This window comes from Anolis sagrei, chromosome 3 (genome assembly GCF_037176765.1).
Source record: "Anolis sagrei isolate rAnoSag1 chromosome 3, rAnoSag1.mat, whole genome shotgun sequence".
Classification (NCBI taxonomy): Eukaryota; Metazoa; Chordata; class Lepidosauria; order Squamata; family Dactyloidae; genus Anolis; species Anolis sagrei.
The window spans coordinates 141,664,939-141,679,592 of NC_090023.1; the positions used below are offsets into that span (position 1 = coordinate 141,664,939).

Sequence of the window (14,654 nt, forward strand, 5' to 3'; positions counted from 1 at the left end):
ATAAGAAAGAGGTATGATGGGGTGTCTCTCCCTACGAGGAAAGTGTCCACAATCTGATTTTTTTTTTTGAGAACATGCCTGAGGAACTGAAGGAACCTCTTCCCAGTTTGTGTGACCCTTCATTGGTGCTTCTAGATGAGGCTTTTCATCCTGGTATTGCCTTACCTAAAACAAAATTCTAGAAAGGGGGATCTAAGGCGCAGTTTTCTGGACATGACTGTCAAACATAACTCTCCCATGTATTCCTATGATTTCGTCTCCATTTTTAAAAATCCTTATCAGAGGATGTCACTTCATGCTGTGTTCTGACACCTATGGGGAGAGAGTCCTTGAACACCTTGTAAATTCCCAGAATGATTAGTAACTACAGCAACCTACATTCTTTTAAAAAGTAGCAAAGCCATAAGCCTCTAATGCTAACCCATGGCAATTAATCTGTACCAGTGTGGAGTGTGCATTCGCAAGAACTTTCCAAACTGTAGATATAATTGTCCCATACTGAAATGCACCAAGGACGGAGAAGCCCTTAGGCTGAGTCCATTCCACTTGGTAATTATTAATTGTTCCACTGTGTGATGAATGGCAACACAAAAAGGGTGGTCAGAGCCATTCAGGAGGATTGCTAACTGATTCAGAATGGAAAGAAGATGGTTTCTTTGGAATTGGTGATTTTTCATAACATTGGAATGGTGGGTCTTTGGAAAGGGTATGATACTCATCTCCAATGCAGGGAAAACATAGCCCGAGTGCTGGTCTAATTCAAGAATTCCTAAAGACCGAAGGCTTTCTTATCTTGCCAGAATGAGACAAGTGACTTTTTGGATTGTACTGGAACACATTTGTCGTCTGCTAGGGATTTCCACCGGAGCAGGTGAGAATTTGTGTTTAGTGCAGTAGTTTTCCTTGCCTTTCTGAGCTTGATGTCATTTTTCCTCCTGGTTTTTATTTTGCAATTCAGTTATATTGGGTTTCAGAAAGAATAATGTATATAATGTGAGATGTTGCCTCAAGCGAGGGAGTAGTGGTGTTTACTTACTCTTTTGGCAATGGATTCAAGAGTTCATGTCTTCTTATCTACTGTCCTTAATATCCTGTCTTTCTTGCAGCATATGCTTCCAAGATAGCATAGAACAGAATACAGCTAAAAATCAATAACATATGTAGAACAATTTTAAACAAGCTAAATTATAGTAGTTATATGTAAACCCCATACTGAATTCGTTGAAGCAAGTGGAGGATAGCCAGCCACAACCTGGGTGTGGAGACGCAATATCTGGAGGCTGAATACATCTATATAAATAAAAATGTAATGTTCATTTGTGGGATTAACATAACTCAAAAACGACTGGACGAATTGACACAAAATTTGGACACAATGCACTTATCAGGCCAACAAGTGACCGTCACTCATAAAAACACTGAAAAAACACAGTGGAAGGGACTTAAAAAGTTAAAAAAACCCATTACAACACATTCGCAAAACCACATATATACGCAAACACACACATATAAACATATATATATATATACACACACAGAAAACACATATTCCCAGACTGGGCCACAGCAATGCATGGCAGGGGACAGCTAGTCTGACATGACCTCCAACTGACTTGATCAGACAAGGAAAGTCCAGGATTGTTCCTCTGTTCTCTCACTTTTCTAGCTGCTTTTCTTACATCCCAGTTTTTATCTTAATCACACCTTTATATTGCTTGGCCACATGTGATGAAGTTTTTATTTGTGAAATGGGGGAGGGTATATCATATGACTTATTAGGTCACCAAATGTCAGGGGCAATTTCCCATCGATCTTGCAAACAACTGTGTTCTTTCAAAAAGTTGGCTCTGGCCACAGTAGTTGATGGCTTGGTTATGTCCCATTTTAATTATTGTAATACACTCTACTTAGGGCCGCCTTTGAAAAGTGCTCAGAAACTTCACTTGATCCAAATGTTATGGAAATCAGCTGTCTGTCACAAGGGGGCAATGTAGGTTCATTGCCCAGCACACTGTGCTACTTTGACAGCTAGGAAAAACATACCTGGGTTTGAGGCAATGACAGAAGTTTTATTCATCTGGCCAGATGAATATCAGAACAGCATAATCATTTCAAAGAACCAACATAACTCATACAGAAAAATTCAGCATATTTTATACAGTCTGGCAGCAATTCAAAACTCACTTTCAATTCCCTGGTTGGTCAAGGCTCATGCATCCTTGGATCCACCTTCTCATTAGCTTAGACTCAGGGCCGTAGCCAGAAAAAATTTTCAGAGAGGGTTGAAAATTTCGGGGGGGGGGGGGGGAGTTTTGAAAATTTCGGGGAGGGTTTGAAAATTTCAGGGGGGGAGTTGAAACCTGCCTCACACTGAACGCAAAGATCACAGCAGGGGCAGAGGAGCCTGCAGTTCCGCCCCTGTCAACCACCTCCACCAAGTCTGGCCTCCTTATTGAGGGCATTCAACACCCCCCCCCCCCCAAATATGGTTGCTTTGCTACATCGGCTATTGCTGCAAGTAATGACAGTGTGAATAAATTGTCAATATTTGCTTGATATACGCTTGCAGTTCTGGAGGGACTCTTAATTTTTTGCGTCTCATAGACTTAGCATGGGGAATTGGGTAACCAGTTAAAATTCATGAATAAACCAGGTTTATTTTTTTTTAACCTGAAAAATTTCGGGGGGGGGGGGTTTAACCCCTAAAACCCCCCCTTCGCTACAGGCCTGCTTAGACTCCAGACCAAGGTGGAGAGGAAGAGAGAATTGATGGGGTTCAGAATTAAATCTCTGTTGCTGTGCCTGGCTCTGAGTGGTATAGGCTTCATTGTCCAGACTGGAAAGAATTGGTATTTAATGTGTTGTCTAAGGCTTTCATGGCTGGAATCACTGAGTTGCTGTGAGTTTTCTGGACTGTATGGCCACATTCCAGAAGCATTCTCTCCTGATGTTCTGCCCACATCTATGGCAGGCATCCACAGAGGTTGTGAAGTCTGTTGGAAAGTAGGCAACAGGGTTTATATATCTGTGGAATGTCCAGAGTGGGAGAAAGAACTCTTGTCTGCTTGAGGCAAGTGTGAATGTTGCAATTGGCCATCTTGAATGGCCTTGCAACTTCAAAGCCCGGTTGCTTCCTGCTAGGGGAATCCTTTATTGGGAGGTGTTAGCTAGTCCTTATTATTTTCTGTCTGGAATTCCCGTTTGTTTGTTTTTTTAGTGTTGCTCTTTATTTACTGTCTTGATTTTAGAGTTTTCAAAAAGATTTTGTTCAATTGTGTGCCAAGTTTGGTCCAGCTCCATTGTTGGTTGGGTTCACAGTGTTCTTTGATTACAGGTGAACTACAACTTCTAAAATTCAAGGTCAATTCCCTTTAAACTTCTCCAGTATTCAAAGTTGGCCACGTGAAGTATGCATGTCAAGTTTGGTCCAGATCCATCGTTGGTTGGGTTCAGAGTGGTCTCTGGATGTGGGTGAACTATAACTCCCAGATTCTAGGGTCAACCCCCCCCCCCCAAGCCCTCCACTAGTTTCTGTTGGACATGGGGGGGATGTCTGTGGGCTAAGTTTGGTTCATATCTGTTGTCGGTGGGAGTCACAGTGTCTACTGGAAGTTGAAACGTGGGATAAAGCAAATAAATAAATAAGTAAAACCAAGAAAACACTAAATGAAACTGCTCTGTGGAAATGCAGTTTAGCATCAAATGTACTAAATTATGTACCAACAATGAGCCTATAACTTTCCATCTCAGAATTTACAGCCTGACTTTGCAGTAGGCAAATACATTTAGCAGAAAGTGTTAATTTAAAACTTGTGTTTTGCACAATGTGTGTGTGTATGGGTGTGTGAAGGGATTTTTATCGTTTTATTCCTGATCAAGCCACTACAGAGCTTGGGAACATGACTGTGAATTACAAACCCCAGAATCCCAGAGCCAGTATAAATTATCTTGATTGGTAGGAATTGTAGTATTGGAAAGAAAGTTCAAAGCATGGGGGCGATGTTTTATTTTAGAAATCACTAAAAACAGCCTTTCTTAAGGGATTAAACCTTGAAGGGAATGTTTATGCACCATAACTCAAACATCTTGGAAGAGTTAATACTTTCGTTCTGAGTCATATCTGTGTGGAACAAAACTCATTACAGCGTCTAATCCCCAACTTTCTCCTTTGCAGATTTTTGGTGTTGTGTTACTCCTGTGGCTATTCATTGCTTCATTAGTGCTATTTATTAACTTATTTCCATCTGCACATTCTCTTACACAAAAAGAGAGGGGAGATTTACAAGTAAAGGCAGGATGGTTGTAAATTAAGCTCTATGGGCACATTTTGTTATTAGCACCTTCAAAAATTGGCTCTGTTTTGAAATTGCCTTCCCCTAACCTGTTATCCCCTTAGATGGACTACAAAGACCGGGAACTGTAGGGATCCTATACTCTGAAATTCTCAAGTTTGGATAGGCAGTCTTAAAGCACGGGGTTTCATTTTATAGTTAATTTAATTAACTCTTTCACAGATCTCTTTTTTCTACCACCACTTACTCTTGAGAACATATATACTGTTGCCAATTTTTCACATATCCTTTTTATTAAAAGTAAAAGTAAAAAATGATGTACTGGTTTTAGCTGGAGGACACTGATTCATTGAAAGTACAGCAATAAATTGCTGGATGCAAAGATCATTTGCTGGATGCAAAGGTGAAGGATTTTTGGCTAGACTGCCTCTGAGCATATCTGGAACATTTTTCTGCAGAATCAAATAACCGTATCCATTGAATCCACTGCCTCCCCAGAGCTAATAATTTAAGTCGAGGCGGGATGGCCATCTATTGTGGGTGCTTTGATTGCGTGTTTCTGCTCAGCAGGAAGTTCATGTGGTCTCGTCCAACTCTATGATACTATTAATTATGACAGTAGTCTATCTGGTAAAAAAGTACTGGAAACAGAGAAATGACATGATGTAATAATCAATTATTTAAAGCACACTATCTAAATTCAGAAGGCTGTTGCTCTGGCTGTCATTATACAGACATTTATTTGGATTTCTTTCTTGTTTCAGTGCTCATTGCTGTGGGTACAGACACACTTCTTCAGGGGAAGTTTAAGAGCCTGGCTGTCTACTTAATGTAAGTATTCCTGTTAAATTTGGAGGCAGGAGAAAGTGAATTTGGATACTTTCCAGATTATTAAGGGCATGCGCATTCGTACATGCAAGAGACACACATACTGTAATTCACTTTTTCCAGGTCCCTAACTTTATAGAACTAGGCCTGAATTAATAATAATAATAATAATAATAATAATAATAATAATAATAAGCCTGAAAAGTTGCAGAAAATGCACACGTCAAACTACTCTGTGACTTCCAATTTCAGACTGGCAAAGTTTTGGAGCATAGTACTCCTGACCTTTGGAGCCCCCAGTGGCGCAGTGTGTTAAAGCGCTGAGCTGCTGAGCTTGTTGACCAAAAGATCGCAGGTTCGAATCCGGGGAGGGTCCGCTGTCAGTCCCAGCTTCTGCCAACCTAGCAGTTTGAAAACATGCAAATGTGAGTAGATCAATAGGTACAGCTCTGGCAGGAAGGTAACGGCGCTCCATGCAGCCATGCCGGCCACATGACCTTGGAGGTGTCTATGGATAGCGCCGGCTCTTCGGCTTAGAAATGGAGATGAGCACCAACCCCCAGAGGCTTCTCTCTCTCTCTCTCTCTCTCTCTCTCTCTCTCTCTACTAGTAGTATCTTTGCATTCTCCCTCTCAATGTTCCTGGCTTCAGTCCAGAGTTCTTCTGGCTACCTATACATTATGCTTAATAGCGTAATGTATAGGTATTATTTTTAAATTCTGTAGAGATGCTCTTCAGGTTGTATTTTGGCACAATGGTTGGTTCTTCTTTAGCTTTACCCATATTCTCCTCCTCTCTGGTCCACCTGCTGTTATTTTTACCTGAACTTTCTTTAAAGTGTATATTTTTTAGACTGAAACGGTCAACAGCAAGTTTAGGAAGCTCCGACTGTCCCACAATTTTTTTCGAGCCATTCAAAAATAGAAACAACAGTGTGGACTTTAAAAAACACATTGGTTCATTACAAGGTCTGGGGAAATTGTTTGTTCTCTGTGTTGTTTTATCTCGGTAATGACGGATCTGTTTCATTTGACTTCAAGGACACTCCTTCATGATACACAGCCAAGTTGTTATCAGAGGCTACTGATAGGGGCTCATTAGATTTATCATTAAGAATGTAGGGAGTAGCCGTGTTGTTAGTAGTAATTTCAAGCAGGGCATTAACAACAAGTATATGTCACATAGCTCTTTAGAGAGGAGTAGCAAGGTCATAATCACATTCTATTGCAAAAATAAAATAAAGATCATTTCCCAAAATTAATATTGATTTTATTATATTTAACAAACGAATAGCTTTTGCAATTAGTGTGGTGCATTGTTTATTCTTCATTCTTCCTAAAATGTTGCTTTGTAGGGAAAAATGGTCATAGTACTTAATTTTCAATATTGTTCCTTTTTTTAAAATAGAAAATTGATTTAAAAAAGTAAAATGCTAGTAATATATTACAAACCAGCTACTCTTTCATCAATGAGGGCTAAGGAAGAGGAATGAATTAGAAAAAAGAAGACTAACAAAAAGTGAAGTATTTTTATTTATTTATTTTAAAAAGTGTACAAACAATTGTCTTTATTCCTCACGCCAGATGGATGAAACTTCATGCATTCTGTTGTATCAGGAAAGTTCTCCCTACAGAAGTGAAATCAAACAAATTGTGAAGTAAAACAATCAGGTTTAATCAGCTCATGTCATCCTGATTTCCTTGTTTCCTTAGCTACACTATTTGACTACTGCTTCGCACTTTGCTCCGTCCTATTAGACCAACGGAGACATCAAACTCTTTTTGCATTATGTATCTGCAGAGTCTATGGCAGTGGTCATATCAAATAAATAATGAAGGGCCCTTTCAGACAGGCCCTATATCCCAGGATCTGATCCCAGGTTTTCTGTGCTGTGGCAGTGCAGACTCATATAATCCAGTTTAAAGAAAAAAACCTAGGATCAGATCCTGGGATATAGGACCTGTCCGGGAGGGCCCTCAATCATGGCAGCAAATGATGCTCCCTTCCCAGTTCAGCTTGTCAGTGGTGTGAGAATTGTTTTTGCTACCCATTTCTCATATTTTAATGAGTTCCTCTTCTTCAGTATTTCAGGGATCGCCGTTTCAGTGTGTGAAGCAGCATACTTTGCCAGTCTGTTCTTGGCCATCGGTTCTACGTAAGTTCTAATCTCCATCCCACACCTTTCATGGAAGTATTTTGGGGTTGGCATGGTATTGAATTCTGCAATCACCTTGAAGTTGAGTAAGTGAGGAAGCACCACACAATTTGTTTTACCTACTCTACTCTTAGTTACAATCTCCAATTTTCACTTCAGCCCGAAGATAGGATCCATGAAGTACACTTGCTGGAAGCAAGCCAGACGCCGTGGAGCATTCCAGAAGTTCCTAGCATATGTGCTGCTTTCAATAGCATGCTTCTTGCACCCTGTGCTTGTATGGCATGTTACTATTCCAGGTAAGAGAGGCATCAAAATTATGACTAACACTCCACTATCTGTGTGCCGAGATGCCATTTTGGAGGCGGGGAGGACAATCCTACCCAACAACAGAGCACATACTCACTGCAGCAGTTTAAAACCGCTTAAAAGCACGTTAGTTTTTCAATGTAATTTTATTTATTGCATTTGATTGTATTTTAACTTTCGCACTCATTACATAAATATTTAATTGTTTTTAATTTTCATACTAGTATGTAGATGTATTTGTCCTTCTTTTAAAATTCTGTTGTATTGCATCATATCATTGTTAGCTACCTTGAGGAGAAACGTGGGATAAAAATAAATATAATAATAATTAGAAGTCTCAATTAGCTGTTGCTTTCCCTTTCACCACTCTTGCATTCAGCAGTAGGAACAGAATTATCACCACAATCAGCTCATAAATCCTGTTACCAAGTCTATCTTGGATATTTGAACAAGTATTGACAGCCAGTCCTTAATTCCAGTGTTATGTAGTTTCTATATGGTGTTCTGGTTGGCTGTTTATAGTACATTTTACATCTTCAAGGGCAATCCTCTGTAGAGTACATTGCAGTGATGTAATTGAAAAGCCGCTTTGAGTCTCCTTCTGGGGAGAAAAAGTGGGGTATAAATAATAATAATAATAATAATAATAATAATAATAATGTATTATGCAGATGCTTAAGACATGGAAGGGCTCAGTCGCTGGACTGGAGCAAAGAACTAAGTCATTTGAAATAGATGACCTTCCTAAAGCAGAGATTTAAAAACCAAAAAACACATGCACACAGCGGGAGGCTGAGCAAGTATGGGACAAAATACAGGCAGAGTTGAAAGCTTTCTCTTAATTACTGATCATCGACACCCCATGAAAAGCATGCATTGGAAATACACAATCAGAATGCCAGAACACAAAGAAAATTCCACATCAGATGAATGATGTAATAAGTTTACTCACAGACACATGAGCGAATAGAAAACCACACAGGTAAAAACTTGGTTGCAGAACATGAGGCCCAAGCAGGCCTCGTGGCATGCAAAGTTACATTGCCCAAAAGCGTGGAAGATGGTCACTCCATGCAGAGTAAGGTAAAGACCGAATCAACAAGAGACAAAAGGATGTCCCTTACTTTTAAAGCTTTTGTGAGTTCAAATGGCTGTGCCCATGTGACTTGTCCCAAATGTGCATGCAAGGATTGTTAGTTCATCCTAAAATAATAATAATATGCGGTGGACCAGTTGAAGCTGACTCCAGGCATCAGAGTCCACCTGACTCTACAATGACATAGATAGATCTAAGGCCATGTTGACAGGTCACACAGTTGGGTACCCTGGTGTGACATCATCAGAAGCTACATTGCCAACAAGCCTCTGGAAGGGAGCTGACTATTGGCAGTGATGCAGTGGTGAGTCTGCTGGAGTGTGTAGACAATGAACTGGGACAGATCCAGCTTGATCCAGTTATCCACACTTCTGAAACTCTTGACCTGCTGCTTTCTGCTGCGAATCCAGCCATGAATCATGTGGGTTCCTCACAGCAGCTGAGCATTGAGTCATTTTAGTTTGGTTTTGTAGATACAGCCAAAAAGTACTGTCAAGGTGTGGATTTGCAACCTCAAAGGAAGCCTAACTCAATACATAACAAGTTCTTTACCCAGTTCTCAAACTCAAGAACCACCAATTTACTTAGCCTACTTTTTCTGGTTTTGGCTCATTGCAGTATTAGGGTACTGATCCAACAACTGCTAACTCCTAACAAATAGGTCCATTAACATAAGACAGGGGTCCTCAAACCTTTTAAACAGAGGGCCAGGTCACAGTCCCTCAAACCGCTGGAAGGCCAGGTTATAATTTGAAAAAAGCATAAATGAATTCCTTTGAACACTGCGCATATCTTATTTGTAGTGCAAAAACACTTAAAAACAATACAATAACTAAAATGAAGAACAGTTTTAACAAATATAAATTTGTTAATGGGAAGTGTGGGCCTGTTTTTGACTGATATGATTGTTGTTGTTGTGTGCTTTCAAGTCGTTTCAGACTTTGACCATGAGCGAGGCCAAATAACCTTGGGGGGGCACATATCTGGCCCTTGGGCCTTAGTTTGAGGATCCCTGGCATAAGACATCAAATTACACCAAGAGAACTAGGAAGGTCAACAGAGTAGCATTCTACTGTATTTTAGTAGAATGCTAATCTTGTCATTCATGGCAACCAAGGCTATTTGAGTATCATCTCCTGGCCTGGCTCAGAATGAACAGATACAGATAAGTTGTTTTCTCCTGCAATGTCTGAAGTTGCCCAGCCACCACATGCTCTATACCAGGGGTCCTCAAACTTTTTAAACAGAGGGCCAGGTCACAGTCTCTCAAACTGTTGGAGGGCCGTATTATAATTTGAAAAAAACATGAATGAATTCCTATGCACACTGCACATACCTTATTTGTAGTGCAAAAAACAACAACAACTTAATGTAATAATTAAAATGAAGAACAATTTAAACAAATATAAAGTTATTAGTATTTCAATGGGAAGTGTGGGCCTGCTTTTTGTCTGATGAGAAAAGATTGTTGTTGTTGTTGTTGTTGTGTGCTTTCAAGTAGTTTCAGACTTAGGTTGACCCTGAGTGAGGGCCGGGTAAATGACCATGGAGGGCCGTATCTGGCCCTTGGGCTTTAGTTTGAGGACCCCAGCTCTATACACATGTCAGCAGAACCAGCATACCTACATGCAGTTGTATTTTGCACTATAGTCTTTGATTAGGGCATTTTATCTTAGCACTTAAGACCTGGCTTTTTACTAGAGCATTTGACCCATGTTAATTTTAATATTTGTATGTATGTGTTTTATCCTGTATAATTTCTGCAATGTAAATCGCCTGGAGCATCTCGGATGGAGGGCGATTAATAAGTAATTAAAGATGATGATGATTACCTAATTGTTTCTCTTTCTTCTCCTCACCTTTCCAGGGACAATGCTGGTAATCACTGGTTTGGTCTATTATCTGCTCAGTAAGCAAAAGAAAGAAACCACAGCGAATAGACAAGAGCAACATTGTGATCTTTATGATGGAACCGTGGTCACCGCTAGTGTAGATGACACTGGACAAACATACACTTTCGGCAGGGAAGTACACAAAGGGAAAAACAAGTTCACTATGCTGGATTTGAAGAGTATCTTCAGAGGCTACAAGAAGCAAAATATTGTCATGTCAGACTCTTTAGCCATATTGTCTACAAAGAGACAAACACACTTAGAGGAGAATGTGGTGGATGTTATCTTGCCTGTTAGAGAAAATTCAGAAGAGCTGGAAAGCCTGCCTGAGGAAACCACATCTGATACGGCCCTCATTCTTAATTCACAGATCATTAATAGCTAAAATAATTTATTTTTGCTACGTGCAGCTTTTTTGGCAATGATGTTTGCCTATGATTCCAGTGTTTTCTTTACAGTTACAGCTACTTCACTCACAGAATAGACCTAATTGCTTTGAACTAGTGACAAGGGACACATATTCCCATTAATGCTGATTAACAGGGATACATATTCAAGAGAACTCTCTCCTATTTCCTGAAGTCTACTTTACTTTTCTCACTGATGAAGCAATTTGTCTGCTTTGTCTCATTTTAGTTATTCAATCACTACTATAGCAATTGAAAGTGCTGGTAACGATTGAGGAAGCTATCTGATGTTGCTTAGCAAGTAAAGACAGTATGCAGAATCTCATGAAAAAAACTGCATTTTTCCCCAGGTCATTCTGCTTCTGGATTTAATATCTTGCACTTTGGCTATGAAATGCAATTTTTCAAACCCGATTCCAACGGGACTTGATACAGTTTGATTGTTTTGATCTGTACATAATATCTGACTCCTAGCCAATAGTCTGCTGCCACCTATAACACATATTTTTGTTATCTTTTGGAAACAAATTTCATAAACATACTAGAGTTTAATCGACACTTTTTTCTGACTGGGGTGTGGTTAACTGTGGTACAACTATCAAAACCTAAGGCTTGGCTATTCCCAAGTGCCTATTTCAAACTTGCTTTTGAATTGATTTTTCAGTTTTTAAGAAGCAAAACTTATTTTAAAAGATGCTTAAAATAGATATAGTTAAGTTCACATATCTTTACAAACTATTAACAAATTTAATGACCCGCCCCGCCCCAACACCCCAACAACAGTTTGTTTTTTTCCACATATTTTATAATTACTATGAGGGTTATTTGGAAAGTAAGATTACAAGGCACGTAGCTCTCATGGGGCATTTTCTCGGGGTAAGTTGATATCACTGCCATGTAGCGGGAAGCCAGCGGGAGCGGACAAGCAGTGCCAGTCATCAGTAGCTCATCAACTGGCGTTGTGGTGAAGCTTAGAGATGAGTGTTCTCGTTCTGTTTCCTCCCAAGTGTGAAGTTTGCACTGTAATACGCTACCTAAATGCTAACGGCATGAACACCACTGTGATTAATTGTGAAATTGTTTCAGTTTATTGAGAGGACATAATGTCAAGATAATATGTGACAAAATGGGTATGGAATATATTGTGAGACCATGAAGAAACTTTGCAGAGCCATCCAAAGCAAACGTTGTGGGATGCTGATGGTGGGAGTCTGTCTCCTTCATGATATTGCACATCCACATATTGCTTATGCAACACAAGAGTTGTTGGCTTCATTTGGTTGAGATGTTTTAAGCCACCCCTCCCACAGACCTGATCTCGCACCCAGTGACTATCATCTGTTCACTAAATTGAAGGAACATCTGGGTGGAAAACACTTTTCCGACAATGACGAGGTGAAAATCGAAGTGATGAACTGGTTGAAAAAGGTGGAGGGAAACTTCTATGACACAGGCATCAAAAACTCATCCTACGGATGACAAAATGAATTGAACTGAATGGTGATTATGTGGAAAAATAATACGACACCTATGCTACAATCCATGTAAGTTTTATTAAAATATATTCATTCTTTGTATTTTTTAAAAAATCTTGTAACCTTACTTTCTGGATAACCCTGGTATTAGTACTTCCTCCTCCTCCTTGTTGTCTTCTTCTGTTTATTTATACCTCCACTTTTTCTCTCCACAAAGTACTTTAATGCATTTTGCCTCACTTTGTTATTAAACAAATTGCTTCCACTGTCTACATTTATCCCTTAATCCACAGAATTCCAAAAATAGCAGGTTGTAACAAACTTAAAAAATATTTTTTAAGTTGCCCTACAACTGGGGCTCATGGAGAATTAGGGGCTGCATTGGACCCTGCTGGGGCTTGCATGCCATATACAGGCTGCACCTTCCTCACCCCCTCTTCAGCATGTCATAACCTTAGGATCAGGGCCATTTACCATGAGGTTGGTAGGGATGGTAATAAAGCACTCAACCTTATTTAACTTTGTTACATTGAATGATCTTATGCTCTTTCAAGAGCCCAAGTAGCAATTTACTTCTGTCTGACAAACCCAACTATAGTGGACAGAATGAAATGAACATGATCATGCAAAACAATATGAACAGAGGAAGCCCAGAATGTCTCTGCCATGATCCTGCTTAGGAAGTGCATGTGGGTAGACATTTTCTAGAATGACAGGGCTGCCCTATATAAACAAGTCACCCTATAGCACTAGCTGCTATCATTCTTCTCAAAGTGAAGCCATTGTTGGTGCTGTTGAAAGACAGATAAGAAAGTTTGGATAAAATTCTCTGCTGTGCCTTTGATAAAGATTGATTTACGTTTTAAGTATTTTTTTCTGTTTCTCTGCACTCCACAATTTCCCCTTTTTATTTATTTTTTAAACATTGTAAATAGAGGGTAAGGAAATATACATACACTTATCAGTATATTGCTGACAAAGTCTACATGATTCCATGATTGTAAACATGTTGCTTTTCAATATAGATTTTCATCTTATTATCAAGGCCAGCTAAACATTCTGCAGAATTTTAGACATAGGTGGTTTTTATGGTGTGGGATCTTAATTTGTATACATTAAAGCCATGAATAGTAAAGAGTAGAGACATCACACTGGCAACAAAGATCTGCATAGTCAAAGCCATGTTATTCCCTGTAGTAACCTACGGATGTGAGAGCTGGACCTTAGGGAAGGCTGAGCGAAGGAAGATCGATGCTTTTGAGCTGTGGTGTTGGAGGAAAGTTTGAGAGTGCCTTGGACTGCGAGAAGATCCAACCAGTCCATCCTCCAGGAAATAAAGCCCGACTGCTCACTGGAGGGAAGGATACTAGAGACAAAGTGGAAGTCCTTTGGCCACATCATGAGGAGACAGCAAAGCCTAGAGAAGACAATTATGCTGTGGAAAGTGGAAGGTAAAAGGAAGAGGGGCCGACCAAGGGCAAGATGGATGGATGGATGGATGGCATCCTTGAAGTGACTGGACTGACCTTGAAGGAGCTGGGGGTGGTGACGGCCAACAGGGAGCTCTGGCGTGGGCTGGTCCATGAGGTCACGAAGAGTCGGAGATGACTGAATGAATGAACAACAAAAGCAATGAATGAAACTGACTTAAAAGAGTGACTTTTCTCTCTCCTTATAACTCTCATCAACTTTTGTATTCATCCATTTTCCATGCTTGTTTCATCCATCTGCATAGGAAAACGCAGGAGGATTTCCATGTGGGAACACCTCCAGGCATGCTGCTAACTTCATTTTCATCATGGGAGGAGATGGATGGACTGGAGAGGACGGTTTTCTGTCACATAGCAATATTATTTCTGACTGTTACATAGTGATGTCTCTTAGAAAGGATGACCAAGTATGCCACCTGCTGGCCATGGTAGGCAATAGCATGTAGATCTCCCAGCTTTTTTAGGTCCCTTCCACACAGCTGTATAAAATCCACACTGAACTGGATTATATAGTTGTGTGGACTCAGATAACCGAGTTCAAAGCAGATACTGTGGATTATCTGGCTTGATATTCTGTGTTATATGGCTGTGTGGAAAGGCCCTTAAGCTCCACAAAAACTGAATGCAGTATTATTAACTGAGATTCCAGACAAGAGCCAGCTACCACCTCCCAACAAAGGATTCCCCTAGGCAGCAATCAGCCATGCTTT

General features: G+C 40.0%; 1 protein-coding gene across 1 annotated transcript; it reads left to right on the top strand.

Moving 5' to 3' along the window:
* The first annotated feature begins 584 nt into the window (after positions 1-584).
* On the top strand, positions 585-13,335 carry TMEM72 (transmembrane protein 72). The gene is made up of 5 exons (XM_067466926.1): positions 585-871; positions 5,057-5,123; positions 7,204-7,275; positions 7,435-7,574; positions 10,548-13,335. Exons 1-5 carry the CDS (start codon positions 802-804, stop codon positions 10,955-10,957), a joined length of 759 nt encoding a protein of 252 aa, XP_067323027.1. The 5' UTR covers positions 585-801; the 3' UTR covers positions 10,958-13,335.
* The last annotated feature ends 1,319 nt before the right edge of the window (positions 13,336-14,654 follow it).

What these genes read in the sequence shown, in the direction of transcription:
- TMEM72 (XM_067466926.1), top strand. Translation starts at nt 802, where the DNA reads ATGAGACAAGTGACTTTTTGGATTGTACTGGAACACATTTGTCGTCTG. An exon ending in AGGGATTTCCACCGGAGCAG is followed by an intron (nt 872 to 5,056) that starts GTGAGAATTTGT and finishes TTCTTGTTTCAG; the next exon opens with TGCTCATTGCTGTGGGTACA. An exon ending in ATGGCATGTTACTATTCCAG is followed by an intron (nt 7,575 to 10,547) that starts GTAAGAGAGGCA and finishes TCACCTTTCCAG; the next exon opens with GGACAATGCTGGTAATCACT.